At 55.5% G+C, this 21,200-nt stretch overlaps 1 protein-coding gene across 2 annotated transcripts in view; it reads left to right on the plus strand.

Annotated features, from left to right (window-relative positions):
• The window catches only part of CRHR2 (corticotropin releasing hormone receptor 2), a 47,052-nt gene that overhangs the window by 23,462 nt on the left and 2,390 nt on the right, over nucleotides 1-21,200 (plus strand). For both annotated transcript variants that reach the window (XM_027075206.2, XM_027075207.2), the window contains 9 exons: nucleotides 6,530-6,615; nucleotides 8,274-8,383; nucleotides 8,744-8,861; nucleotides 10,982-11,135; nucleotides 11,652-11,712; nucleotides 13,196-13,268; nucleotides 19,400-19,485; nucleotides 19,666-19,801; nucleotides 20,208-20,249. In XM_027075206.2, coding sequence (XP_026931007.1) covers nucleotides 6,530-6,615; nucleotides 8,274-8,383; nucleotides 8,744-8,861; nucleotides 10,982-11,135; nucleotides 11,652-11,712; nucleotides 13,196-13,268; nucleotides 19,400-19,485; nucleotides 19,666-19,801; nucleotides 20,208-20,249 — 866 coding nt within the window. The remainder of the gene's footprint in view (nucleotides 1-6,529; nucleotides 6,616-8,273; nucleotides 8,384-8,743; nucleotides 8,862-10,981; nucleotides 11,136-11,651; nucleotides 11,713-13,195; nucleotides 13,269-19,399; nucleotides 19,486-19,665; nucleotides 19,802-20,207; nucleotides 20,250-21,200) is intronic.

Below are 21,200 nucleotides of genomic sequence, written 5' to 3' on the forward strand. Positions count from 1 at the left end.
CTGTCAGCACAGAGCCCGGCGCAGGGCCCGAACTCACAAACCGCGAGATCGTGACCTGAGCTGAAGTCGGACGCTTAACCGACTGAGTCCTCCAGGCGCCCCTGAAGGCCTGTTCTGATTCCGGCCAGGCCACGGCCTGCTTGTCTCCCCTTTGGGCTATACTTTATCCTCTTTGAGGCTTCGTGTCTCTGTATTAGGCGGGGGGGAGCTTGACAAGCTCTCATGGTCCCCAAACCCTGACGTTCCTCTGTGCCACACAGCAGCCTCTGCCTCTGCCTCAAGGGTCCCCTGCTCGCCTTCTCTTCCCTATTTCCCCCTGCAGGCCACAGACTGGCGTCATGGCGACAAGCCCATTGAGTGTTGCTAGGGAAGTCTACAAGGAGGAAGCCTTGCACAGTAGAGGCGAGAGCAGGGGGTAGGCACCTCCTCCCACTTGCACCCACCCTGGGGAGGGCAGTGACCTCACACTGTGAGCTGCCTTCCAGTCATACCTCTTCCCTGTTTCATGGGCCCAGTGTGGTCTCCATTAAACTGCTCTGTGCCTCCCTGACTCAGTTTCCACCCCCCCCCCCCCCGTCTGCTCTAAGTTTAGACACTTAACCGTGCCATGCGTACTCAAGGAGGGAAAGACATCATTAGTGAAAAGGCCTTTGGAAATAAGGAGCTGAGGGTTTTTCGGAGGTCCAGACGGACAGCTGGGGCCCCAGGTGCAGTGTCCACATGACACTGAAGAAATGGAATAGCAGTTCCCTGTCTCTTGTCCCACATATCCTGAGCAGATGGCCCTGGGGAGGCCCTTCCCAACCTGATGACCGTGTGGACGCTGGCAGATTCCCAGTGTCGCAACCCAGGTCATGCTGGTTGAGCTTAGAGGAGCGTCACCACTGCAGCCCCCGCCACCAGCGGGCTGCGATCAGACCAAGACAGGACACGCTGAAGCCAGGCCCCAGAGCAGGCCGGCCCTGGTCAGCCGCAGCAGCATTTCAGCGACGCAAGAGTGTTAACTCAGGGAGAAGCCCTGTGTTTGGGAAGCTCGGGGGAACTCACCGCTGGTGCCATGACCTTGCCTCGCTTCCCGAAAGGGTGTCTTAACTGGAGGCAAGAAAACTGTTTGTCATGCCCCACAGCATCACTGCCTCATTCAGGCAGTAGAGATTAAGAGATAAGAAAGGTGAGCAAGGTGAAGGGCCACGGTTTCCCAGCAAGGCCCCAAGCCAGACGGGAAGGATATGGCCACGTCTGGAGTAGCCCAACTCCCAGGGAAGGTCAGTAAGGGGACTGAGGATGGGACGTCGGGCATGTCCTGCAGCCATCTCCCGCACTGGGGATCTGGACATGAAGTAGCTAAGACACCGCCGTAGAGGCACAAGTTGCCGCATCTTCTGGAACACAGTTGCTCGGCGACCCCCAACGTGTCATTGTCCCTCTTCGGGCCCCTCCAGACCAAATGAGGGAGAAACTGGCTCCCCCTCTTAAATTCCCAAGAGGGTGCCTGCTGACTCCGTTTCCAGCGTGCTTTCCTGGGAATGGTCGAGGCTTTCTTGCCTAGAATCTGGAGGATGCCTGACAGCAGCTTTGCGATTTTGGACTGCCATTCCTACCCCTCGTGGGGTTGTCCTGACGGTGTCCGCAGCTCTGGCAGTCGTGCTCGGCCCACCTGTGGCATGTGTATGAGACCCGAGATGCCTGCTGCATGTGTGACTGTCTTGCATTTACAAAGTGCAGCTTCCAGAGCCTGGGCCCCCGAGGTGGCCAGCGGTCTTCTCGGCCCACTCCAAGTGAGTCTCTTGTCTTCATCCAGAGTCACATAGACAACAGCACCATCTCGGTCCATCCCGTGCACTCTATTCTATGTAGCTCTTAAGAGAGGGCCGGAGGGGAGGGCAACCTTGGCCTTGCCCCACTAGCTGGGAAAGAGCAATCCTGACCCAGAGTGGCCTGGGAGAAGTGAGTAGTGGAACCCTTGAGGGGCCGGAGCAGCCTTGGAAGCACCTAGAGGAGCTGGGGCTGAAGCCGGGCCTTGAGACAGGGCCTGAATTAGTGTGATCTTCTTGGGCTGGGCCCAGGGACGCAGGGTGAATGCGGGGTGGGAGGGCTGTGTCCCAGGAGCTTTCCAGTGTCTCACACAGGCCTTGGTGGGGAGCGGAGAGTGGTGTCATTCTGCTGTCCGCAGTGCTGAAAGGTCCTGCCATGCACAGTGACCCCATTCCTTCAGTAAATATTACTTCTGGCCCTTCCCACCTCCCTGCCAGCACCTTCTTGCCCTAACTTCCTGTCATTTTCTTTCCAGATATCCAATGACCATGTTGCGGCCCTTCCAACAGTCCCATTCACTCCCCATGCCCAGCCTGTCTCTGGCACCTACTCCCCCATAACTCCCACCCCAAACGGTCCCTGTAGTCCCTGTCCCCCATGCCTTGTCAGCTAGACTATCAGAGATAGAAATGCCAGTCTACAGAGCACTTGAAAGTGACATAGGGGTGTTTGGGGTTGCCATAATGGCTCCACTGGCATTTAGTGAATTGAAAAGTCCACACAACAGATACCTGACCTACCTGACATGCCAATAAGTAACATCCTCTAGATGATGTACATTACTTCTACTGAGAGGAGAAACCGAGGCCAAGAGGGAAGGGACTTTGCTAAGGTCACTTAGCCACCAGCCAGAGACAAAACCACAGCTAGCATATAAGCCCTCATCTTCTCCCAGCCTGGCTTCTGAACCACGCAGGTGACCATCTGAACGAGGAACTCTTATCCAAAAGGGGTCGGCATCTGAAAGAGGGAAAGGCTGTTATAATGGGAGCTTTCGGCAGACCAGGGCCACTTTGCGGGAAGAGATCTGGCACGCTGCTGGCAATAGGGACCAGGATTCCCAGGCCACAGAGCCCTGGAAGAGAGGATCTTGCTTGCATCACCCAGACCCTAATGCCCCTGGCAGGCCATGCCGCACACCATCAGCATTGATCTTTGGCAGGGGCGCTTGTGTTGCTGTGGTAACAGGCACCCACCTCGCTTCATCCATCCCTGCGATTCTTGTCTGGCCACCTGCCCTCAGACTTTCCGTGCTCATCCTCCCATAATTCCCAGGTGTAGGGGGCAGGGGACTCCTGTTTTAGTCTCTCCTGTCCAAAGCTGTGCTTGAGGGCACAGTGTCCTCATTAGCCGGCTCCCCTGGAGAACTGGGCACATTTGTCTTCCAGTCCTCTGGTACCTGGTGTCTGTAGCCAGAACCTCATCTCCAGGCACAACTGGGCCCCAAGAGGGCAGCCCCTTTCCACCAGCACATCCCACATCTCAGACCCTGCTTTCCAAGGTTTTGGCACATCTGAGTTTGTTTGATGCTGAAAAGGTGTATTTGATGGCTGATTCCTAAGGGGGGGTCCAGAGACTCCCATATGGTCTCTGCCTACCTACCCCAGGGAGCTTGACTTCAGCAGCAAAGGGAAAAAAAAAAAAAAAGAATCAGGTCCAAAAAGATGAAATCCGTAGTGAATTATGGCAAATCGTCTAAAATAGCTTTTTGGTTTTCAAACTATGGGTTATAGCACAATAGTGGATTATGAAGTCAATTTAGTGAGTCATGACCAGCATTTGTACATAAAATAAATAGAACTCAGTAGAACAGAATAGGAAGAGAAGTATTATAGCTGTGGTCAAGATAAATTTTGCTTTGTGAAACGGGACCTACCAATGCAGGGGGTGTGTGTGAGGCGGGGTGGAGGGGTGAGTACGGGATTTTGACATAAAGTAGATACACTGCTGTGGTTCAAGCACAGTAGAATGTGATGGCCTATGTTTCGAGAGATGGCAAGACCTAGAGAAGGCTTTTAGAGGGAAAAGAAGTGACTCCTTAAATGCCTAGGGTGTTGGGGAAGCCTTCAGGAGGAGATGGCATTTGAGCTGGGGTAGGCGTTTGTCAGTGAGCCACGGGTGAGAGCAGCAAAGAGTGTGTTTCAAGGGGTGGCTCAGCCTAGATCCGGCTGTGTGCCAGACCTGCAAGGGCAAGTGATAAGTGCCATGTGGAGAGGTGGCGGGAAGGGGGGTGGGTTCCAGAGAAAGAAAACCAGGAGACAGAATTCATAAAACCTGGTACCCCGGGAGAACATTGACGTGAGGGACCAGAATGGTCTCAGATTTGCAGCATCTCTATCCTGACTCCCTCCCACCCTCAAGCCCACCCTGTAGTCAGTGCCATCAAGCGCTATCATACTCGGGAAAGTATTCTTGAGTTCCCATCTTTGGTTAGCTCCACACTGATCAGCAAGACCAGACTCAGACACCTGAACAACTCGGGCCAGGTAATGAGCCAGGGATGAAGCGTGAGGCTCAGGCTATGAGGACTCTGGGGTGAGGTGGGGGGCGGGTGCGGGGCGGGGGGCGGGGGGAGGCTTAGGGGAGAGAAATCTGTGATATGGGAGCAATCAAAGAGGACTTCCTGGAAGAAGGGGCTTAGCACTGAACTTCAGGAAAGCTGGATAACATCTATGAACACATCCCCGGAAGATAAATGTTCTGCGCTTTAAACCAGGCCTGTTGAGAGGGACTCTAAAGGGATTGTTCATCTTACAAAAGGATCTGTCCTCCCGGGATACCTCTACGTGGGTCCTTTTGACTCACTCCACACTCTGTCCTTTAGTTCAGTAACATCACTAACCCTGTGCATCAAATTCTCTTAACACACAACCTTTCTGTAGCAAAACAAGGAATGAGGAATGAGAAAACCCAAGGGTGCCAAGAGTGGATGTGCGTGCCCGGGTGAGGGGCGAAGAGCTGGTGTCCTCACGTTGGGGTCAGAACCGCCTTGACTCCCACCAGGGCCAGAGCCCTGCCCAAGGCAGCCTCTAGCTGACAGGCCCGGGAGGCAGGAACAGGCCGGTATCCGTAACGACCCTGAATTTGAAAACTCCGGGAGCTCTGAGCACCAAATTAAAAAACAATTAAGCTAGTAGAATCTCCCCCATTGTTTCTGCTCCTTAGCAAGTGCTCCCTCAATAATTCCATTGCTTTTAACTGTCAGCTCAACGGAAGTGGGTTTTTTTTAAGTACCTTAATTATTTCAGAACTCACTGCTTCCAAAAACAACCCAAGTTTCCCCCTCCAACTCTGTGACTCTGTGCTCTGTGACCTATTTATTTTAATTAGCTTTATGTCATATATCTAACATCAACCCAAAAGAAAAATCTACAAACAACTGCCCATTTGCCAGAGAGCAGAAAACCCTAGTACATGTCACTCCCAAACAATGGATCGTTCAGGATTCCTAACGAAGTGGGGGAGGTCAGATACACTCTAATGCTGCAAAGCAGAGGCTGGCAAAGGGCTTTGGCGTTCTCAGGTGGGAGGGTTCCTTCTGGGTGGTAGTTGAGGGTGGGCTCCCTGGAGGAGGTGGCTTAAGAGCTAGGACTGACGGTCAAGTTAGGATTTCAAGGAAAGTAAGTCTAAGCATTCTCTGGCCTTCCTACATTCCCCGCTGACGAAACCTGCACTCCTATATCTCAGACATCGGTGCTCTGAAATGTCTTTTCACGTATCACGTTCCAGTTTTAACAGGGAGGCCGGTTGTCAGACACTGGGAGATCTCACATGGGGGGTGCTCTCCCAGGCAGTGGCAGCTCAAGTCTGGCAACACAGTCCTGTTTCCCCAAACGTGCCTCATTCCCGTGTACCCCTGCTCAGCAGCCTAGGGGTTAAGAACAGGCAACCCGAAGCTAGACCTTCTGGATTTGAAGCCTGGCTCTACCTCTTCTCATTTTTATATCCTTGACAAGTAGGTTAATCTCTTTGTGCCTCAGTTTCCTCCTCTGTAAAATGGGTTTATATTACTCATGGGGTTGCTGGGAGGACTGAATGGACAATACCCAAAGCGGTTAAAAGAGGTTCTGGTCTGTGGTAAACGCCTATGTGAATGGTAGCTGTTATTCATTCATTCATTCACTCATTCATTTTAGAGAGAGAAGAGAGCACAGCGGGGGAAAGGGGGAGAGAGAGACAGACTTCCAAGCAGGCTCCACAGTGTCAGCACAGAACCCAGTGTGGAGCTCGATCTCACAAACCATGAGACCATAATCCTGAGCCAAAATCAAGAGTCAGACACGTGCCAGACTGAGCCACCCAGGCCCCCCAGAGTTACGAAAACAGAAGTGCTGGTACTGGTGGACAGATCTCATAAGTATAAAACGAGAGAAGAATGGAAATTATGTGGTGTGCTGAAAGCAGCGAATCTTCAGCCACAACCCAGGGCTCACAGTCAGGTTCCGTTTCGAATACAATTGAAGAAAGTATACACAATGCTAGTCACAGATTGTGTCAGAAACGGGTTTTATCATGCCTTTTAGCTGCCACGTGTGGGCAGCCTTTTGCACAACCTTCACATAAATGACTTTCACGTGAACTTTTAGACGGGCGTTGTGTTTCCTGGCTTAGAGAGGCTGAGAAGTATGGCCCTCGTCCTGTGGGCCCCAGGGAGCCAGGGAGTGTTCTTGAGGAGAGGAGGGACTTGCCCCTTGGTGGTCGGCATCTTTTGTAGGGAACGCCTACAGAGAGTGCTTGGAGAATGGGACGTGGGCTTCACGGATCAACTACTCACAGTGCGAGCCCATTTTGGATGACAAGGTGAGTGGCTCCCACCAGCCCCAACCCTGGTCCTTGTATAAGCATCAGGACTCAGGTTGAGCACAGAGGATCCCAAGAGTGACAGAATCGGTCCTTGTGCAATCCAACCACACCTTTTTGCACTTGCTTCTCCTGCCCCCATGTCCTGTCCCCTGCTCAGTGACACTATAGTAGAGAAGGGGGACAGGGACCCCCACCTTTGGGAGAGCTCCAGCTAGCAGAAGACACAACCAAGATGGCACGTGACACAAGAAAGGAATGACGGTGTGATCAGTGTCCCAACATCTAATAGGCTGTGTGACTTCCTTCCTCCCCTGGGCTTCAGTCTCCCCATCTGTCATTCTTTAAAAAAAAAATTTTTTTTTAATGTTTATTTATTTTTGAGAGAGAGAGAACAGGGGAGGGGCAGAGAGAGAGGGAGACACAGAATCTGAAACAGGCTCCAGGCTCTGAGCTGTCAGCGCACAGCCCATGCGGGGCTCGAACTCACCAACCGCGAGATCGTGACCTGAGCCGAAGTCGGATGCTTAGCCAGCTGAGCCTCCCAGGCGCCCCAACCCATCTGGCATTCTGATTCTGTGACTCCGCAGGGAGATAAGCACAGTCCCCAGAAGGGTGAGCCCCATGAGAAGCTGGGTCCTGCTCAGACCTCACCAGCCCCCTTGCTCAGGAACCAGACCCCCTGCCGCTTCCGGTGCCAGCCTCCTCTCCTTTGAAGCTACGCCTCCCTCCTGACCCAAAATGATACGTGCCCCCTTCATCTCCCTCTTCCTTCACCCATTACAGCCCCCAGTGAGGCTGGAACTTGCCCCCCCAAAGAAGTTCCAAGTTCCGAGGAAAAACATTTATCTACCCTGAGAAAGTGATTCTACAAAATGCGAGCCAAAGGGGGTCTGCGGTGGGGCCACAGGAATGGCTAGTGGGACAGGTCATAAAGGAAAGAAGGAGGTTCCTGCCAGACCTCTGTCCTCCCCTCCCCACCTCACGGCCCCTCTGAGCAGCGGCAGACCACAGTGGGCACAGGGTGGGGGACAGCCTGCCCTGGCAGGAAGGAGTATTGTACCACTGTTTCTGTTTACAATTGCCGGCACATGGGGATCAGTACAAGGAGACTGGCTTCTATTTGGTTTTGATATTGTTCTTAACTTCTCTACAGACGTTGCACCCCCTCCCTGCTACATCCGGGACAGACTGATCCCAAGGCTTCCCCCAGACTTCCCAGGGCTTGTTGCTTCTGGGGCAGGAGGGCATTTTGGCCCACTGTACAGATGTCAAAACCGAGGCCCAGAGATAGAAATCAACTCACTGTCACTCAGCCAGCAAGGGTCTGAGCTGAGGTGAAACACAGGTGCGGCAACTCCGAGTCCAGAGTTAAAGAGACCGTGAAATCTAGGGAGCCACACCCAGGGCATATCTCAGAATGCCTTGTGTCCAAGCCTGCCCCCAGATTGCATGTCGGGAGGCCTGAGTACAGCCGTTTATACCAAAAGCCTCATGGCCAACAGGCGTGAGCCCTGGGAGCCAGGTGTGATGATGACACTTGAAGCCACTTCTGCCTCCAAGGTCAGGACACGCAGGGTGGCCATAGCTAGAGTGCCCAGCCAAACCTTCATGCGCCCCGTGCCTCCGTCTGCCTGTGTACGTGTCTGTCTGTCCAGCAAAGGAAGTACGACATACACTACCACGTCGCCCTCGTCGTCAACTACCTGGGCCACTGCGTCTCTGTGGCAGCCCTGGTGGCCGCTTTCCTGCTTTTCCTGGCTCTGCGGTGAGTCCATCCCTACCCACGGCCGCTTCTCCCTGCCCCTCCCCCCACAGCACCCCCTTCACCCCTCCCAGACATTCTCGCCTCCACTCTGAGGGCCCTGAAGCCAGTGGACAGGAGTGCGGGGGAGGTGCCAGGCCACCAACCTGTGGCAGGCCTGCAGGATGCAAAAGGGGAACTGAGCGACCCAGCCATGGCCGCCACAGGCGGGAATGTGGCTCCTGGTGCAGACCTGCCTTCACCCCCGGTGGAGTCTCTACCTGGCCTTGGGAGGCGCCATTCCCGCTGGTCCCTGACCCCGGGCAGAGCCCATCTCTGCCGACTCCCCGTCCCCGGCTGACCCCTGACCTGGGCCTCCCACAGGAGTATCCGCTGTCTGCGGAACGTGATTCACTGGAATCTCATCACCACCTTTATCCTGCGAAATATCATGTGGTTCCTGCTGCAGCTCATCGACCACGAAGTGCATGAGAGCAACGAGGTCACTGGGCTGAGGCTTGGGGCTGGGGGGGGGGGGGGGGGCGGGGCGGGGTCCGGTCTCTGGCGGCACCCTCTCGGGCCCAGTCCTCAGGTGTAGGCCTGGCCTGAGCTCACCTCTGCCCCAGTCGTTATCCCTCCAGAGCTGGGGCCAGTCAGGGCTGGGTAGGGGTGGGGGCAGGGAGGCACTGCCAGGCCCGGCTCTTGGAAGCAGCACTAAACTCACACAAGACTGGCTGATCCTGTCCCACTCCCCATCTTCTGAATTCAGGACCTCCCAAAGATCCCTTAGAGAAGAAGAGGCTGGAAGTCGGCTCTGTTGAGCTTTATGTCGCTTAATTCCAATGAGACGCCTGTAGGGATTATTTTCCCCATGACACAGACATGGAAACTGAGGCTCAGGGAGGTTATATGAGTCTTTTTTTTTTTTTAATGTTTATTTATTTTTGAGAGAGAGAGAACCGGGGAGGGGCAGAGAGAGAGGGAGACACAGAATCCTAAGCAGGCTCCAGGCTCTGAGCTGTCAGCCCAGAGCCCGACCGAGCGGGGCTCGAACTCACGGACCGTGAGATCATGACCTGAGCCGAAGTCGGCCGCTTAACCGACTGAGCCATCCAGGCGCCCCAGGTTATGTGAGTCTTTACTGGTGCCTCTACATCTGAGCCAGCAGGATCTTGACCAGGCCACCCCATGTGTTTGCTATGCACCCCTGGATTTGCGTCAACTGCCACTGTACTATGTATGTCCAGGCCACTGAGACTAATGAGGCCAAGCACAGAGTTCTGTGGCACACCATCAGAGACTTCTCAATACATTTTCTTTGGACAGCGGGCCTGTGCCGACATGCGGCCTGGCTTGACCCTTAACTTGGCCCCACATTAAGCCCTGCCTCAGTGCTAACTGAGTTAAACCCCATTTTGGGTATGCTGCAGCCCGATGTTTGAGCTCATAAACTGTCGCTTAACTTGGAGAAAAAGCAAGGCTGGGAGGAGGGGATCTTTAGCTTTCCCCCTCGGCAGGACTTTTTGAGAAGAGGAGACAGACAACCACATGGGGCCCAAGATCAGGGCTGGGACCATGGGAGAAAGCTGCAGAGGCAGAGACCAGAGCAGCACAGGCCCGTCTGACAGCTGTCAGAGCCAGCCAGAGAGGGGATGCGCTGTCCACGGGGAGGTGGGGGCAGAGAACTTGGGCTCCTCTGACCACCATTCCCTTATCTCAGCCTCAGCTCTGAGTATGCCTGGGGGACAAAGACTGGGGAAAGGTGGCCAGGGAGGTTCTGCTGAGTAGAGGTCTGGCCTGGAGGCCTGAGGCCTGGCCATGGCTTGCTGTGGCCCAGACAGCCTTTCTGTCTGTCTGCATGCCCACCTTCAGTCTGCAGGGTATCAGGAAAGTAGCCCTGCTCAACGGGACAAGGACCAATCCCCTTCCCTCTGCCGGGAAGGCAGATGGCAACGTAACCTTCATTTCTTGGTGCCTGCCTTAGCCACTCTCATCTTCTTCAACTGCCCTGTAAGATGGCATTATTATTTTCTCCATGTCCCACTGAGGCTCAGAGGGATGTGTCGACTCGCCCAGCGTTGGTGAAGTCTCCCTCCGTAGCCAGCAGTGATCATACTAAGCCCAGAATCTTCCCAAACGGGAGATTCTACAGAACCCCTCCATAGCTACAGCTCCCCTTCATGAACCCTGTTCTGTTATTTACATAACAACTTTCTTTTCATTGACCCCCCTCCTTTTTTCCTACATGCAATTTCATACTGAGTGGACACCAGTCTGACTTGCTGTGGATTGAAGGTGACTCTCAGAAAAATGACCACGAAAACACCACAGTGTTGTTCAGTTCCAGCCCCTGCCTGCAGAAAGCTCAGAGCCAGGGCTTCCTCTTTCTCTGTTAAAAAGGGAGATTAGAAAGTGCTAGGGAGACGCCGAAGAAGGAACCAGGGCAGACCGGCGCCTTAACTGGTTCCAAAACCATGAAAGAGAAATGGCGGCGGCTGAAGCTTCCCAGAGCGAGATTCGAGGGTATTTAACACCATGTCCACTAGACAACTCAGACGGGCGCCCGTGGCGCACTTGGGCCCCGGCCCCAGGCGGCCCCTGACCGCCGCCTGCCCCGTGCAGGTCTGGTGCCGCTGCATTACCACCATCTTCAACTACTTCGTGGTGACCAACTTCTTCTGGATGTTCGTGGAGGGCTGCTACCTGCACACGGCCATTGTCATGACCTACTCCACCGAGCGCCTGCGCAAGTGGCTCTTCCTCTTCATCGGATGGTGTGAGGTTCCCGGGGAGGCCGCAGGGCCTGGTGGGGAGGGGGCACTGCTGACAAGGTCACCTCCCTTCATCTTGGGTCCAAGGACAGGTCCACAGCCCTGCCTGCTGTCCCCAGGACAGTCTGAGGATGCACACTCCCTTCCATTGCTGGTGAGGAAGGAGCAAATTGTCCCTCCAAAAGAACATTTTACAAGTAGCCCTCGTCTCTCTGCCTGGAAAGGCCAATCCAAGGACCTTTGTCTCTCGCCGGGAAAGAGAAGCCAGCCAGCATCACTTCTCTATCCAACAATCTCAGAAAACTGTGCCATCCCCTCATCTGTCTGACCTGTTTAGCAGGGGGATGCTGAGAGGGGGAAGGGTGCGCTCAGGGTCTAGGGCAGACCCCTCCTGGGACCATGGATGGCCATGCGCTTGGCGATTGGTTCCAGGCCCCTTGTGGTCCCCTCACCCTGTGTTCTACAGGAGGGTCCTTGTCCGTCTGTCTGTCCGCTGTAGCCTGTGTGTGTCCTTCTTTCAGGCATCCCCTGCCCCATCATCATCGCCTGGGCCATTGGCAAACTCTACTATGAAAATGAACAGTAAGTAGGACTGACCTGTCACAGGGGTCCACGGGGTGTTAGAAAAGGTCAGCCAAGGGCTCCAGCCAAGCCATGGGGCAGGAAATGAAGTCCTTCCAGGACAGATTTATTTTCCCATTGTCTTAAAAATTGAAAAAAAAAAAAAAATCCCTGGCACCCAGGGGTACTCATGTGGTAGATGTCAAGTCAACTTTGTTGATCTGAGTTAGGAGTCATAGCTCCTTTAAGTGCCCTAACGCTTGACCCCCTTTGGTAAGGCCTCCCCCTCGGAGTGGCAGGTCTGGCCAAGGGTATATACAGGAGGCTTTCAGCCTAGAGCACATCCAAGGCTGTGTCACTGAGCCTTTTTCACAGACCCCTGGACCAGGGCAGTGGATGCTTGTTTTATTCAGGCCTCCCAGTCTCTGCCAAGGGTACATTGTCCCATCTTGGGACCCTCCCTGCACCAGAGATGCTGATAATAGAAGCCACACCCAGATGATGGCAGTTCTGGCCACGTGTCAGCCAAGAAGTGGCTGGGAAGTTGGGTACCTCCAGCTGAAAATAGAGGGGACAGGGGAATGTCAGTCTCTGGAGAAAAATCTCCAAGGGGTCTCCGAGGCGAGAGAAAGCATGGGATTTGGGAGCAAGGGGCAGAGTTGGGTGGGCTCCGAGAGCTCAACATCGGAAAGAGCTCCTGATGATAAAAACTACCCAAGAGTAAGAAGGCCGCCTTGTAAAGTAGTGAGGTTCCCGTCCAAGGGGGTGTTGAAGCAAAGATCAGAAACCTCAGTGCTGGCAGGTACCAGGGGCAGATTCCTGTTTAAGGCCGTGTGCACTGGGTGACCTCTAAGGTTTCCGAGGACACAGCCAGAATTGCCCAAAGTCCACGTGGACCTTCCTGAGGTGCAGCAGGAGTTGTTGACAGAGCCAGACTGTGTCCCGGGCCCACCCTTCCCCTGGACTCGAGCTTCTCCACCCGCCGGCATCCCCAGAGAATAACCAAGCCCCTGGGAGCAGTGGGCTCCTCTCACTGGGTGAATGAGGCTCAGCTCAGAGAAAGGCCAGAGTTCAGGCCCGGAGGCTCCCGCCTCTACATCTGTTGCTTTGTGCAGCCGAGTACCTGGCACGTGGGGTGGCAGGTTCCAGGCGATGCAGAAACAGGTGGTACAGGGTGGTTGGGCCCTGGGCCAGCGAGGCGGGGACTGGCTGTCCCATCACTCACGAGCCTCCTGCATGGCCCGCCCTGGGCCCAGCAGTCTGGAATGAGGAGGGGAGGGAGGAGGAGGAGGAGACCCAGGTCTCCAGCTGGGGAGACCAGGCCCTCCATGGAAGGTAAAAGGCAGCCCGGGGGTGAGCCAAGAAGGTCCCATGGTTTTGGGGAAGGCACAGCCCTAGAGACTGGGTCTCAGGAAGGGTCAAGCCGGAGAACCCTGGGCACAGGTCTACTGTGGTGCCCAGACTACCGCTCAGCAGGCCACTCACAGCCACCCCGTCTTTGCAGGTGCTGGTTTGGCAAGGAGCCTGGTGACCTGGTGGACTATATCTACCAAGGCCCCATCATCCTCGTGCTCCTGGTAGGTCCTCAGTGGGGACTGGGATGGGGAGGGCACCAGGAGGACAGCAGAGGACCTACCCAGCAGGGATGCTGGGGAAGACATGGCCTGGAATGGCCCCTGCACACACTCCGTATTCGCCAGCCCACTTCCCGGCAGCCCCCTCCCGCTATCCCTTCTCCAGCTTCATGCCCTGGCGCAGCCCCATCACCTCTGGCCCTTGGGTTCTCTCTCTGGGCAGAGAATGGTTCTGACCGGCAGATTTCTAGCGCCTCCCATATCTGACGTCCCCTTGCCAGGTCCTGAGACAGCCAGGTGAGGGGGCAGCTGGTGGCAAGAGAAGGGGGTGTGGACTTCTGTTCAGCTCAGACCAACATCCTCCTCAGCCCCCAGCGCCCCCCTCCGGGGCCCAGCCCACCGCCCCCAGCCTGGTACAGTGGTACCAGAATGAAGCGTAATGAGCAATTGTTCCTTGTCCAGCTCCCCGCCCTTTGCCAAATGTATTCACATCTAAGGTATAATTGCGCCACGTCTTTAATCCATAACGAGCTTTAATTAAGGTAGAGTTTAAGTAGAGGCTGCGTTCTGCAAAAGCGAACCCACTATATATCACACATTTTAAAAAAGAGACATGCAAAAAAGCCCCATAAGAAATTGGCATTTATGTAAGACTTATTTCAGGCTTGGTAATTTCGGGCTCCTGTATGCACCAGCTTCCTTAAAGGGCCACCCGCTCCTTGTGGGATACAATCGCCATCCTCCTCTTGTACACAGCAGGTGCCTAACGGGGGTTCTTTGGTCTACCTTGGAGACAATGAGTGTTTATCTCTTTCATTTCCTGACTCTCCTCCTTTTTGTGACTTCTTCTGGGATTCATATGACCCCCATCTTTGGAGTGTCCTTGATGTATATGCACTAGAGATGACTAGGGAGGTTTCTACCCACTGCCTGAAATTCCACCATCAGAAATTCCACCTCATTTCAAAGGCAGAAGTAGTGAGTGTCCTTGGAGTCCCAGCTGCAATGAGTCACTCATCCCTACCCCCAGTGTGAACGGAAACCCCTTGAGACCTGTCCCCTCCCAGCCAGCTGCTGAGAGCCCATCGTGGAGGGACAGGGCTTTTTGTGAATCTGGGATCCTGCCGAGGAAGGCTGGCCTGGGGGGGGGGGGGGGAGGGGTATGGTCAGCAAGAGTGGGGAGGGACTCCCGGCTGCAAGGATGTTGGGCAGCAGTAAGGAAATGGAAAAGGGGAGAAAGGCACGGAGGGCTCCGTGCCAGCCCCCACTCCTCACCTGTTGTTCCACGCCTTTTTCTCTGCTTCTGCCCTCATCTCTCGGTCCAAGAGCCCTTTGCTTCTCCCTTTGGGCCTAGCACACGGCCAGCCATCACACGTAAAAGGCTTCCAGGTTCCAGAGTGAGCCTGTCCAGAAGCCCCGTCTTCATTACTTCCAAATCTCATATCGTCACTGCCTGGAAACAGGAATTATGATGCCCATTTTACAGATGAAGGAACTGAGATGAAACTGCCTGCTGAGCTGAGACTCGGGGCTGGTCACCCACCACCTGCCTGTCCTCTGCATTGGATACGTGCTCAGTGCTCTGCCCTCCCCCAATGGTTCACAGCTGCATTCCTGCTGCTGAAAGACATGAACGAGCTTATTTCTGGGTTCCGGGAAGTGAATTGGCTGTTTCAGTTTGTAGGAAGCTGTTGTCATGGGAAAGGCATGTGGCACTTCTTGGGTTCCGCTCTGGACCAGGCCCGAGGCTCAGTGCTCTCCATGAGTATTTTAACCTGTGCCGACCTTCTCAGACAGGCTCTGTGGTATCCCTTTTGGACCGGTGAGGAAGCAGAAGCTAGGGAGGTTAATTAAGCAACTTGCCCAGGGCCACACGAATGCCAGTTGAACAGCCAGAATTAGCGCCATGTGACAAGATCGTGTGCCAGGCGTTCAAGTGAGAGGTGGTCCAAGGAAGTACAGCGAGGGAGGGGGGAGTGGAAGACAAGGAAGGAAGGAAGGAAACCAACAAAGGGTGAGGTGACGAGCTGGCTTCCATGGAGGCAACCACGCAGAAGAGTCTCAGAACTGCTCCCCGTGGAAGGTTTGGAAGCTAGGTTACGTATCTACACATTTCATGCCCCATCAGTGGAGGTTGCTCTGTGGACAGGAGACCCCCATATTTCCAGGTCCCCTGCTTTGAGGCTGAACTAGCTCCCCCGCCCCAGAGCAAGCCTGAGGCCAAGAAACGTCCCCTGCAGCTGCTGGTGAACGCAGGTCCCCGGAACCCCGCATGCCTACAGGGTGTGCCACATCGGGTCTGACTAAAGTCTCCTCGCTCGGTGCTCCCCCCAGCAATGTCCTAGCAGCCCCTGTTCCAAATAGAAATTCCAGGCCCCTCACCCACCACTGGGAATGTCTGGGGCAGGGGGCCAGATCTGCATTTGGACCAATGGCCCCAAGTACCTTTGATGCGTACACTCTAGTTGGAGAACCACAGTGTCCGGGGCCCTGCCAAGCAGGGATGTGTGTTGTCCGGTTCTCTACGGCCCAGCCAGGACCCCGCGCATCATAGGATTCAGGACGTAGGCCTTTAAGGCTTCACCTGCCTAGAAAATGCCAACAGGAGGAGAAAACAGGCATCCAGTGAGGACCAGGCCCCCAGGGGCCGTGACACAGACTGGTCTCCAGGTTTTGAGGGCACCCCCAATTCCATCTTGACAAGTTACCAGGCTCCACGGATGCACGGGGCTCAGGCAGGCTGGTCGTGTTTAACTGCCCGGGTGCATGTGCAGTACAGGAGGCTGAGAACCGTGGAGCGGTGAGAGGAGGAACCTCGCAGCACCCCAGTAAACCCACTGGATACCCGAACTGGAGGGAGGCTCCCTCCCAGCCTCCCAAGGCTGGGAACTGTGTCTGAAGGCAGGAGGCAGAAATGTCATCCCCTTTCCTTCTCCCTCCCTCCCTGCCACTGCAGGTGTGACAGTGAAGTTGGAGGAGGGTCTCCCATGAGCACCAGGAGTCAGCAAGCACCCTCCCCCTCGCAGGGGTGGAGAGGGTCCATGGGACTCATGCGCTGGAGGTTAAGAGCCAGTGAGCTGCGTCTGTTCATCGTCTCTGCCTTGGTGGGAGGCGATATGTTCTGTGGCATCCTGAACAAGCACTGGCGGCAGCCACCTGGGATTTGTGGGGTGACCCCGAGGGAGCTCTTTGCTTGGAGCCTCAGTTTCTTACCTGTAACACGAGAATGCCAGTCCCTGCTTCATGGGGTCACCGTGAGGACCAGCGGCCCGGGACACGGGCGCACTGCCCAGCCCCTGGAGCCACAGGTTTGGATCCTGTGCTGACGGGCCATGCGATGCTATCCTGAGCTCTGATCACCCCTCCCTGGCTATGTGCTGAGGGCCTTCACTCTAGTTCCTTCTGTCTGGCCCAGATTTCATTAACCCCTGCAGGAGCAGCAGCATGATGTGGGAGTGAGGAGAAGGATGCCGAGGCCAGCTGCCTCAGTTCGAATCCTGACACCAATGCCTTCTACGTCTGTGGCAGGGGCAAGTGATGTAGCCTATCTGAGCCTCAGTTTGTCCATCTGTAAAATAGGAATAATGATCACAGCTGCTGCTTGAGGAGTAGCTGTGTAGTGCTTAAAACAAAACCTGGAATGGTGTGAGTCCTGGGCCACATTAGGGAACACCGAACCTCCCGTGTCGGTCCTGGTAGCAACCGTAATGTCCAGACCCCCAGCTTGGGCCTGACACCCACCACCTGCCAGAGCTCTGATCAGCCTGGGGCATTCTTCCTGTAGCGCCTCATAAGGACCTAACGTGCCAGTGGGAACCCAAGCTGCCGGCATCAGAGCTTCCGGACACACGGGGCAGGAGGATGCGAGGCTGGACTTCTCTGGAGGAGTTTTTCCACAGGGTCTGGCCTTGCCCTCTCATCCTGCACCCTCTCCCCTCAACATTCCCAGAGCCTGTGCCACACAGGCTGCCCTGGGAACATCCCAGGCCGGGAGGGCCCTGCAGCTGCTGTTGTAGAAGGAGGTAGATAGATTCCACTGTCTGGACTCACTGCAGTGGCCCCAGCTGGCCTATCTCCCCCACCCCAAGGCTTTCTCCCCTGGCCCTTTCTCTGCTTGGGACACAATCCCCCACCTTCCTTCAGTGCCATTTCTCTAGGCCTTTCTGACCCCTTAGGAAAGACGCATGTCCCCCCTCCCTCCAGACCACAAGACTTCTGGGAGCAGGGGCCTGACACATAGCAAGTCAGTTAGATGAATGAATGAATGAATGAATGAATGAAGAGACTAGGCTGGTCAAGGCTATGGGACAGTAAGCAGTGCTCACTGAAGAGCTGGGATTTGGGGCAGGGTTGGGAGGCCAGAAAGGGAAAGCTCCGTGTGGGCTGGATGGTGAGAGGCTCCCTGGAGGAGGGGGAAGGTGCCTGTGAGAGGGTGAGGTGGAGAAGGTGTGGTGAAGGGGGAGGCTGGGAACCACGCTCACAAGGGAAGAGTGACTCCCGGGCTGCACAGACCCAGGCTGTGATGCGGCAGGGGCAGCATCACTAACTGCCTGCCTCACGGAGTAGAGAGGATAAGGCCTTATCTCCCAGATCCTCCACACTAGACCCTGTCCCTGCTTTTGCCTCAGCACATGGGACAGGACCCTGCAGCCTGCAGGTGCTCTGCAACTCACTGACAGAATGGATGGGTGTGTGGGTGGATGGACGGGTGAGTAGATAAACTGATGAATGGATTGTTGAGTAGATACTTGGATGGATGATGGATGGATAATTGAATGAATTGGTAGCGGGTTGATAGATCATGGGTAAATGGATATAATGCAGGGAATGTGGCAGAAATGAGAATATATTGCCTCTACTCTCAGAGAAGTGAGAAAGAATCAGAAAAGGTCAAGTATTTTGTATCACTTGTACGAGAAAATTAGGATTGACCTATGTCAATGTGTTATGGTGCTCTTGTGATCCAAGGAAATATACCAGAAACGCAGGGGCTAGAAATGAGACGAGCCTGAAGAAGAAACAGAGCGCAGCGGGCCGCTGGCTGAAGGCATCCCTCCCACCCCATACCCTGGCCATGCCGCCATGGGCACGAGAGCTGTGGTTGATCATGTCTGCCGTATAGCCCAACTGCCAGCCTGGTATATACCCAGAACTTAGGAGGGCTTAAGAAGTGACGGATTCTCAGGACAGAGACACGGGAGGAATTTGTGTGTATGCGTGTGCACACGTATGTACTCGTGTGTGTGCATCTGCATGAGCCAGCAGACACCCTCTGACTCGTGCACTTTCTCGGGAGAGATTCCCAAGAAAGGGAGTCTCACTTTCCTGTCTGCTCACACTTGGAGATGGATAGAGAGAAACACTGGCATTGCCCACGCCCCCAGATACACGCTCACACACGAACACACACTCTCTGAGGCAAACACACACAGGCACGGAGAACAGACCCACCGGAAGGTTCGACCCGCCCCAGACCAGTCGCACAGACGAGCTGACACAGATGGACGGGACGCTTGTGGCCCACGGTGACCGTACACAGCGTGAGGATGACTCAGGAAGCCCCACAGGCAGGTCCCAGGAAGAGGCTGCGTGCGCGGGCTCTGATGCTGAGGAAGAGGCTCAGGATGAAGATAAATGAGGTCCTTCCAGGAGCCTGGGAGTCAGCCCAGCAGATCGTTCATCTCCGTGGCCTCAGATGTGTCTGTGACGGTTCTAGAGTTTTCCTGGATGCAGGGGACGGATGGGGAGAGATTAGTCACTCCTGGCCAGGTCTGCTCCAAGGGTTGAAGGGCCTCAGGGGAACCCTCAATCAACAAGGCAGGGGCAGGGGCTTGGGGACTCTCTGAGGAGCTGCGGTTCAGGAGAAGTGGCCTTTGTGCCCTTGTTCACTGCTTTCTAAGGCTGCTTTTCCTCTTGGCTCTGGAGCCCTCGGGTGACAAGGAATTGAGCAAAGTGCCTGCCTGTCCTGGTGCGGGAGAAACAGAGGCCCCGGGCCCCCAGGCGGGGGCTGGGGTGACCGGTAGGATGGATGTGTGCATGGGGCATGCGTCTCGGTGGGCTCCAGGCGTCAGTGGCTGCCTGTCGGTTCTTTCCCCACCTCATGGGCCTTCCTTTTTCCCTGCCTCCCCCTCCAGATCAACTTTGTATTTCTCTTCAACATCGTCAGGATCCTAATGACGAAATTGCGAGCATCCACCACATCGGAAACAATCCAGTACCGGTGAGCGTGGGCGCCTTAGCCCCCCGAGGGGAGCCTGCCTCCGGCCGGGCCCTCTTAGTCCTCCTGGTCCTCAGCCGGGGAGCTTGCTGAGGGGTCCCAGAAGAAATGGCACCTGAGTGGGGCCCTGCCTGCAGTGTGGTCTCAGACCAGTCCTGTCACCCTCTCACCCCCGCCCCCCAGGAAGGCAGTGAAGGCCACCCTGGTTCTCCTGCCCCTCCTGGGCATCACCTACATGCTCTTCTTCGTCAACCCTGGGGAGGACGACCTGTCGCAGATCGTGTTCGTCTACTTCAACTCCTTCCTGCAGTCATTCCAGGTGGGGCGTGTGACCTGATGGGGACTCCTTCCTGCCCTAGAACGCTCGGGCACCAGTGTCCTCACAGAGACTTCCCCCGGGACTGGTGTATATATGTGCACACTGCAATACGAATGCATGCACACACTAATCCCGAGCCCCGGCCCCTGGCACCCCCACCCCAGGGTGGGCTCCCCTCTTGACTGGGTCTCAGTCACCCTAGCCTGCACCTACCGAAGGTCCGGCACCTGTTCTGAGGATTCGTGGCAGCCTGTCGCTTGCAGTGGACCCCAGTACACCCGCGCCGTGAGGGCTGGGCTCCCCGCAGCTCTTAGCCTCTGGGGTCCTCGGGGGCAGAGTGTTCCGGGCCAGCCCTGCCGCACGGCTCGCCAAGCAAGTCACTGACGCCTCCCTCCTTCCTTTCCAGGGTTTCTTTGTGTCTGTCTTCTACTGCTTCTTCAATGGAGAGGTAGGAGACCAGGCTCCGGGTTAGTCCTCAGTTCCCACTCTGGTGGAGTGGCCCAGCCTTTTGGAAGTGCCTGGGTCCCTGGCTCTGCCGAGCTCTACCACCCGACTTCGGGAAACGGGAATCCTGCCTGAGGGTCTCAAACCAGTTTAGAAGGCCAGCCGTGCCGGCCAGAAACAACACGCCAGCGCTTCACAAATGCACTCGGAGAGCCGGACGAGCAATGAGCAGAGGAGCCCGGGCTGCAGGGGTCCCATAGGAGAGGGAAGCAGAACACAGGCGTGACAGGGGAAAGCATTCTAGGAGCGAGTCAGGTGTGAGCCGCGCAGCCAGGCCTTTATGGACCCAGGGAGCAGGAAAGACACCAGCACATTCCCCCACGACAGGGAGGACCATACACCCTCAGGCCAGCTCCAGGGAGCGAGGCACCGGGGGCGGCCTGGTTGGTTAGCTCGCAAAGCCCAGAATCTTAGTGTGACCAGCTTGGGAGAGACGCTCACATAGGCCGGTGGTGGCTGAGGACACATGGTGGGTTAAGGGGCAAAGAGTAGACACAGTCCCCAGGTGCTGAGAGCTTCCAAACAGGAGGAGGGCCAGTGCCATCCTGAGGCACGTCACCTGCCGACGCAGGGGATGACAGTGGGGTGTCTCTGCTCGCTTAGGTCTCGGTTGATGAATGCAGACCACAGACGGCGAAGTCCAGCAGTGGAGACTGGCCGGGGCTGGAGGGCAGGGAGAGAAAGAGCTGTGAAAGCAAACAAACAATGAATGTCTCTGGGGCATTTCTTCTGTCCAGCCGTGTGCTAAGCTAGCATATGGGGAACATGATCCATTGTGCAGAAAAATTCTTACCATGCAAATGAGAATAATACGGCATCAGCGACAGTCAGGTTTTGAAACGAACAGAACCGTTGGCTCTCCATCTCAGCAGCACATGCTGTGGCCAGTGAGGCA

Source organism: Acinonyx jubatus, chromosome A2 (assembly GCF_027475565.1).
Source record: "Acinonyx jubatus isolate Ajub_Pintada_27869175 chromosome A2, VMU_Ajub_asm_v1.0, whole genome shotgun sequence".
NCBI classification, from domain to species: domain Eukaryota; kingdom Metazoa; phylum Chordata; class Mammalia; order Carnivora; family Felidae; genus Acinonyx; species Acinonyx jubatus.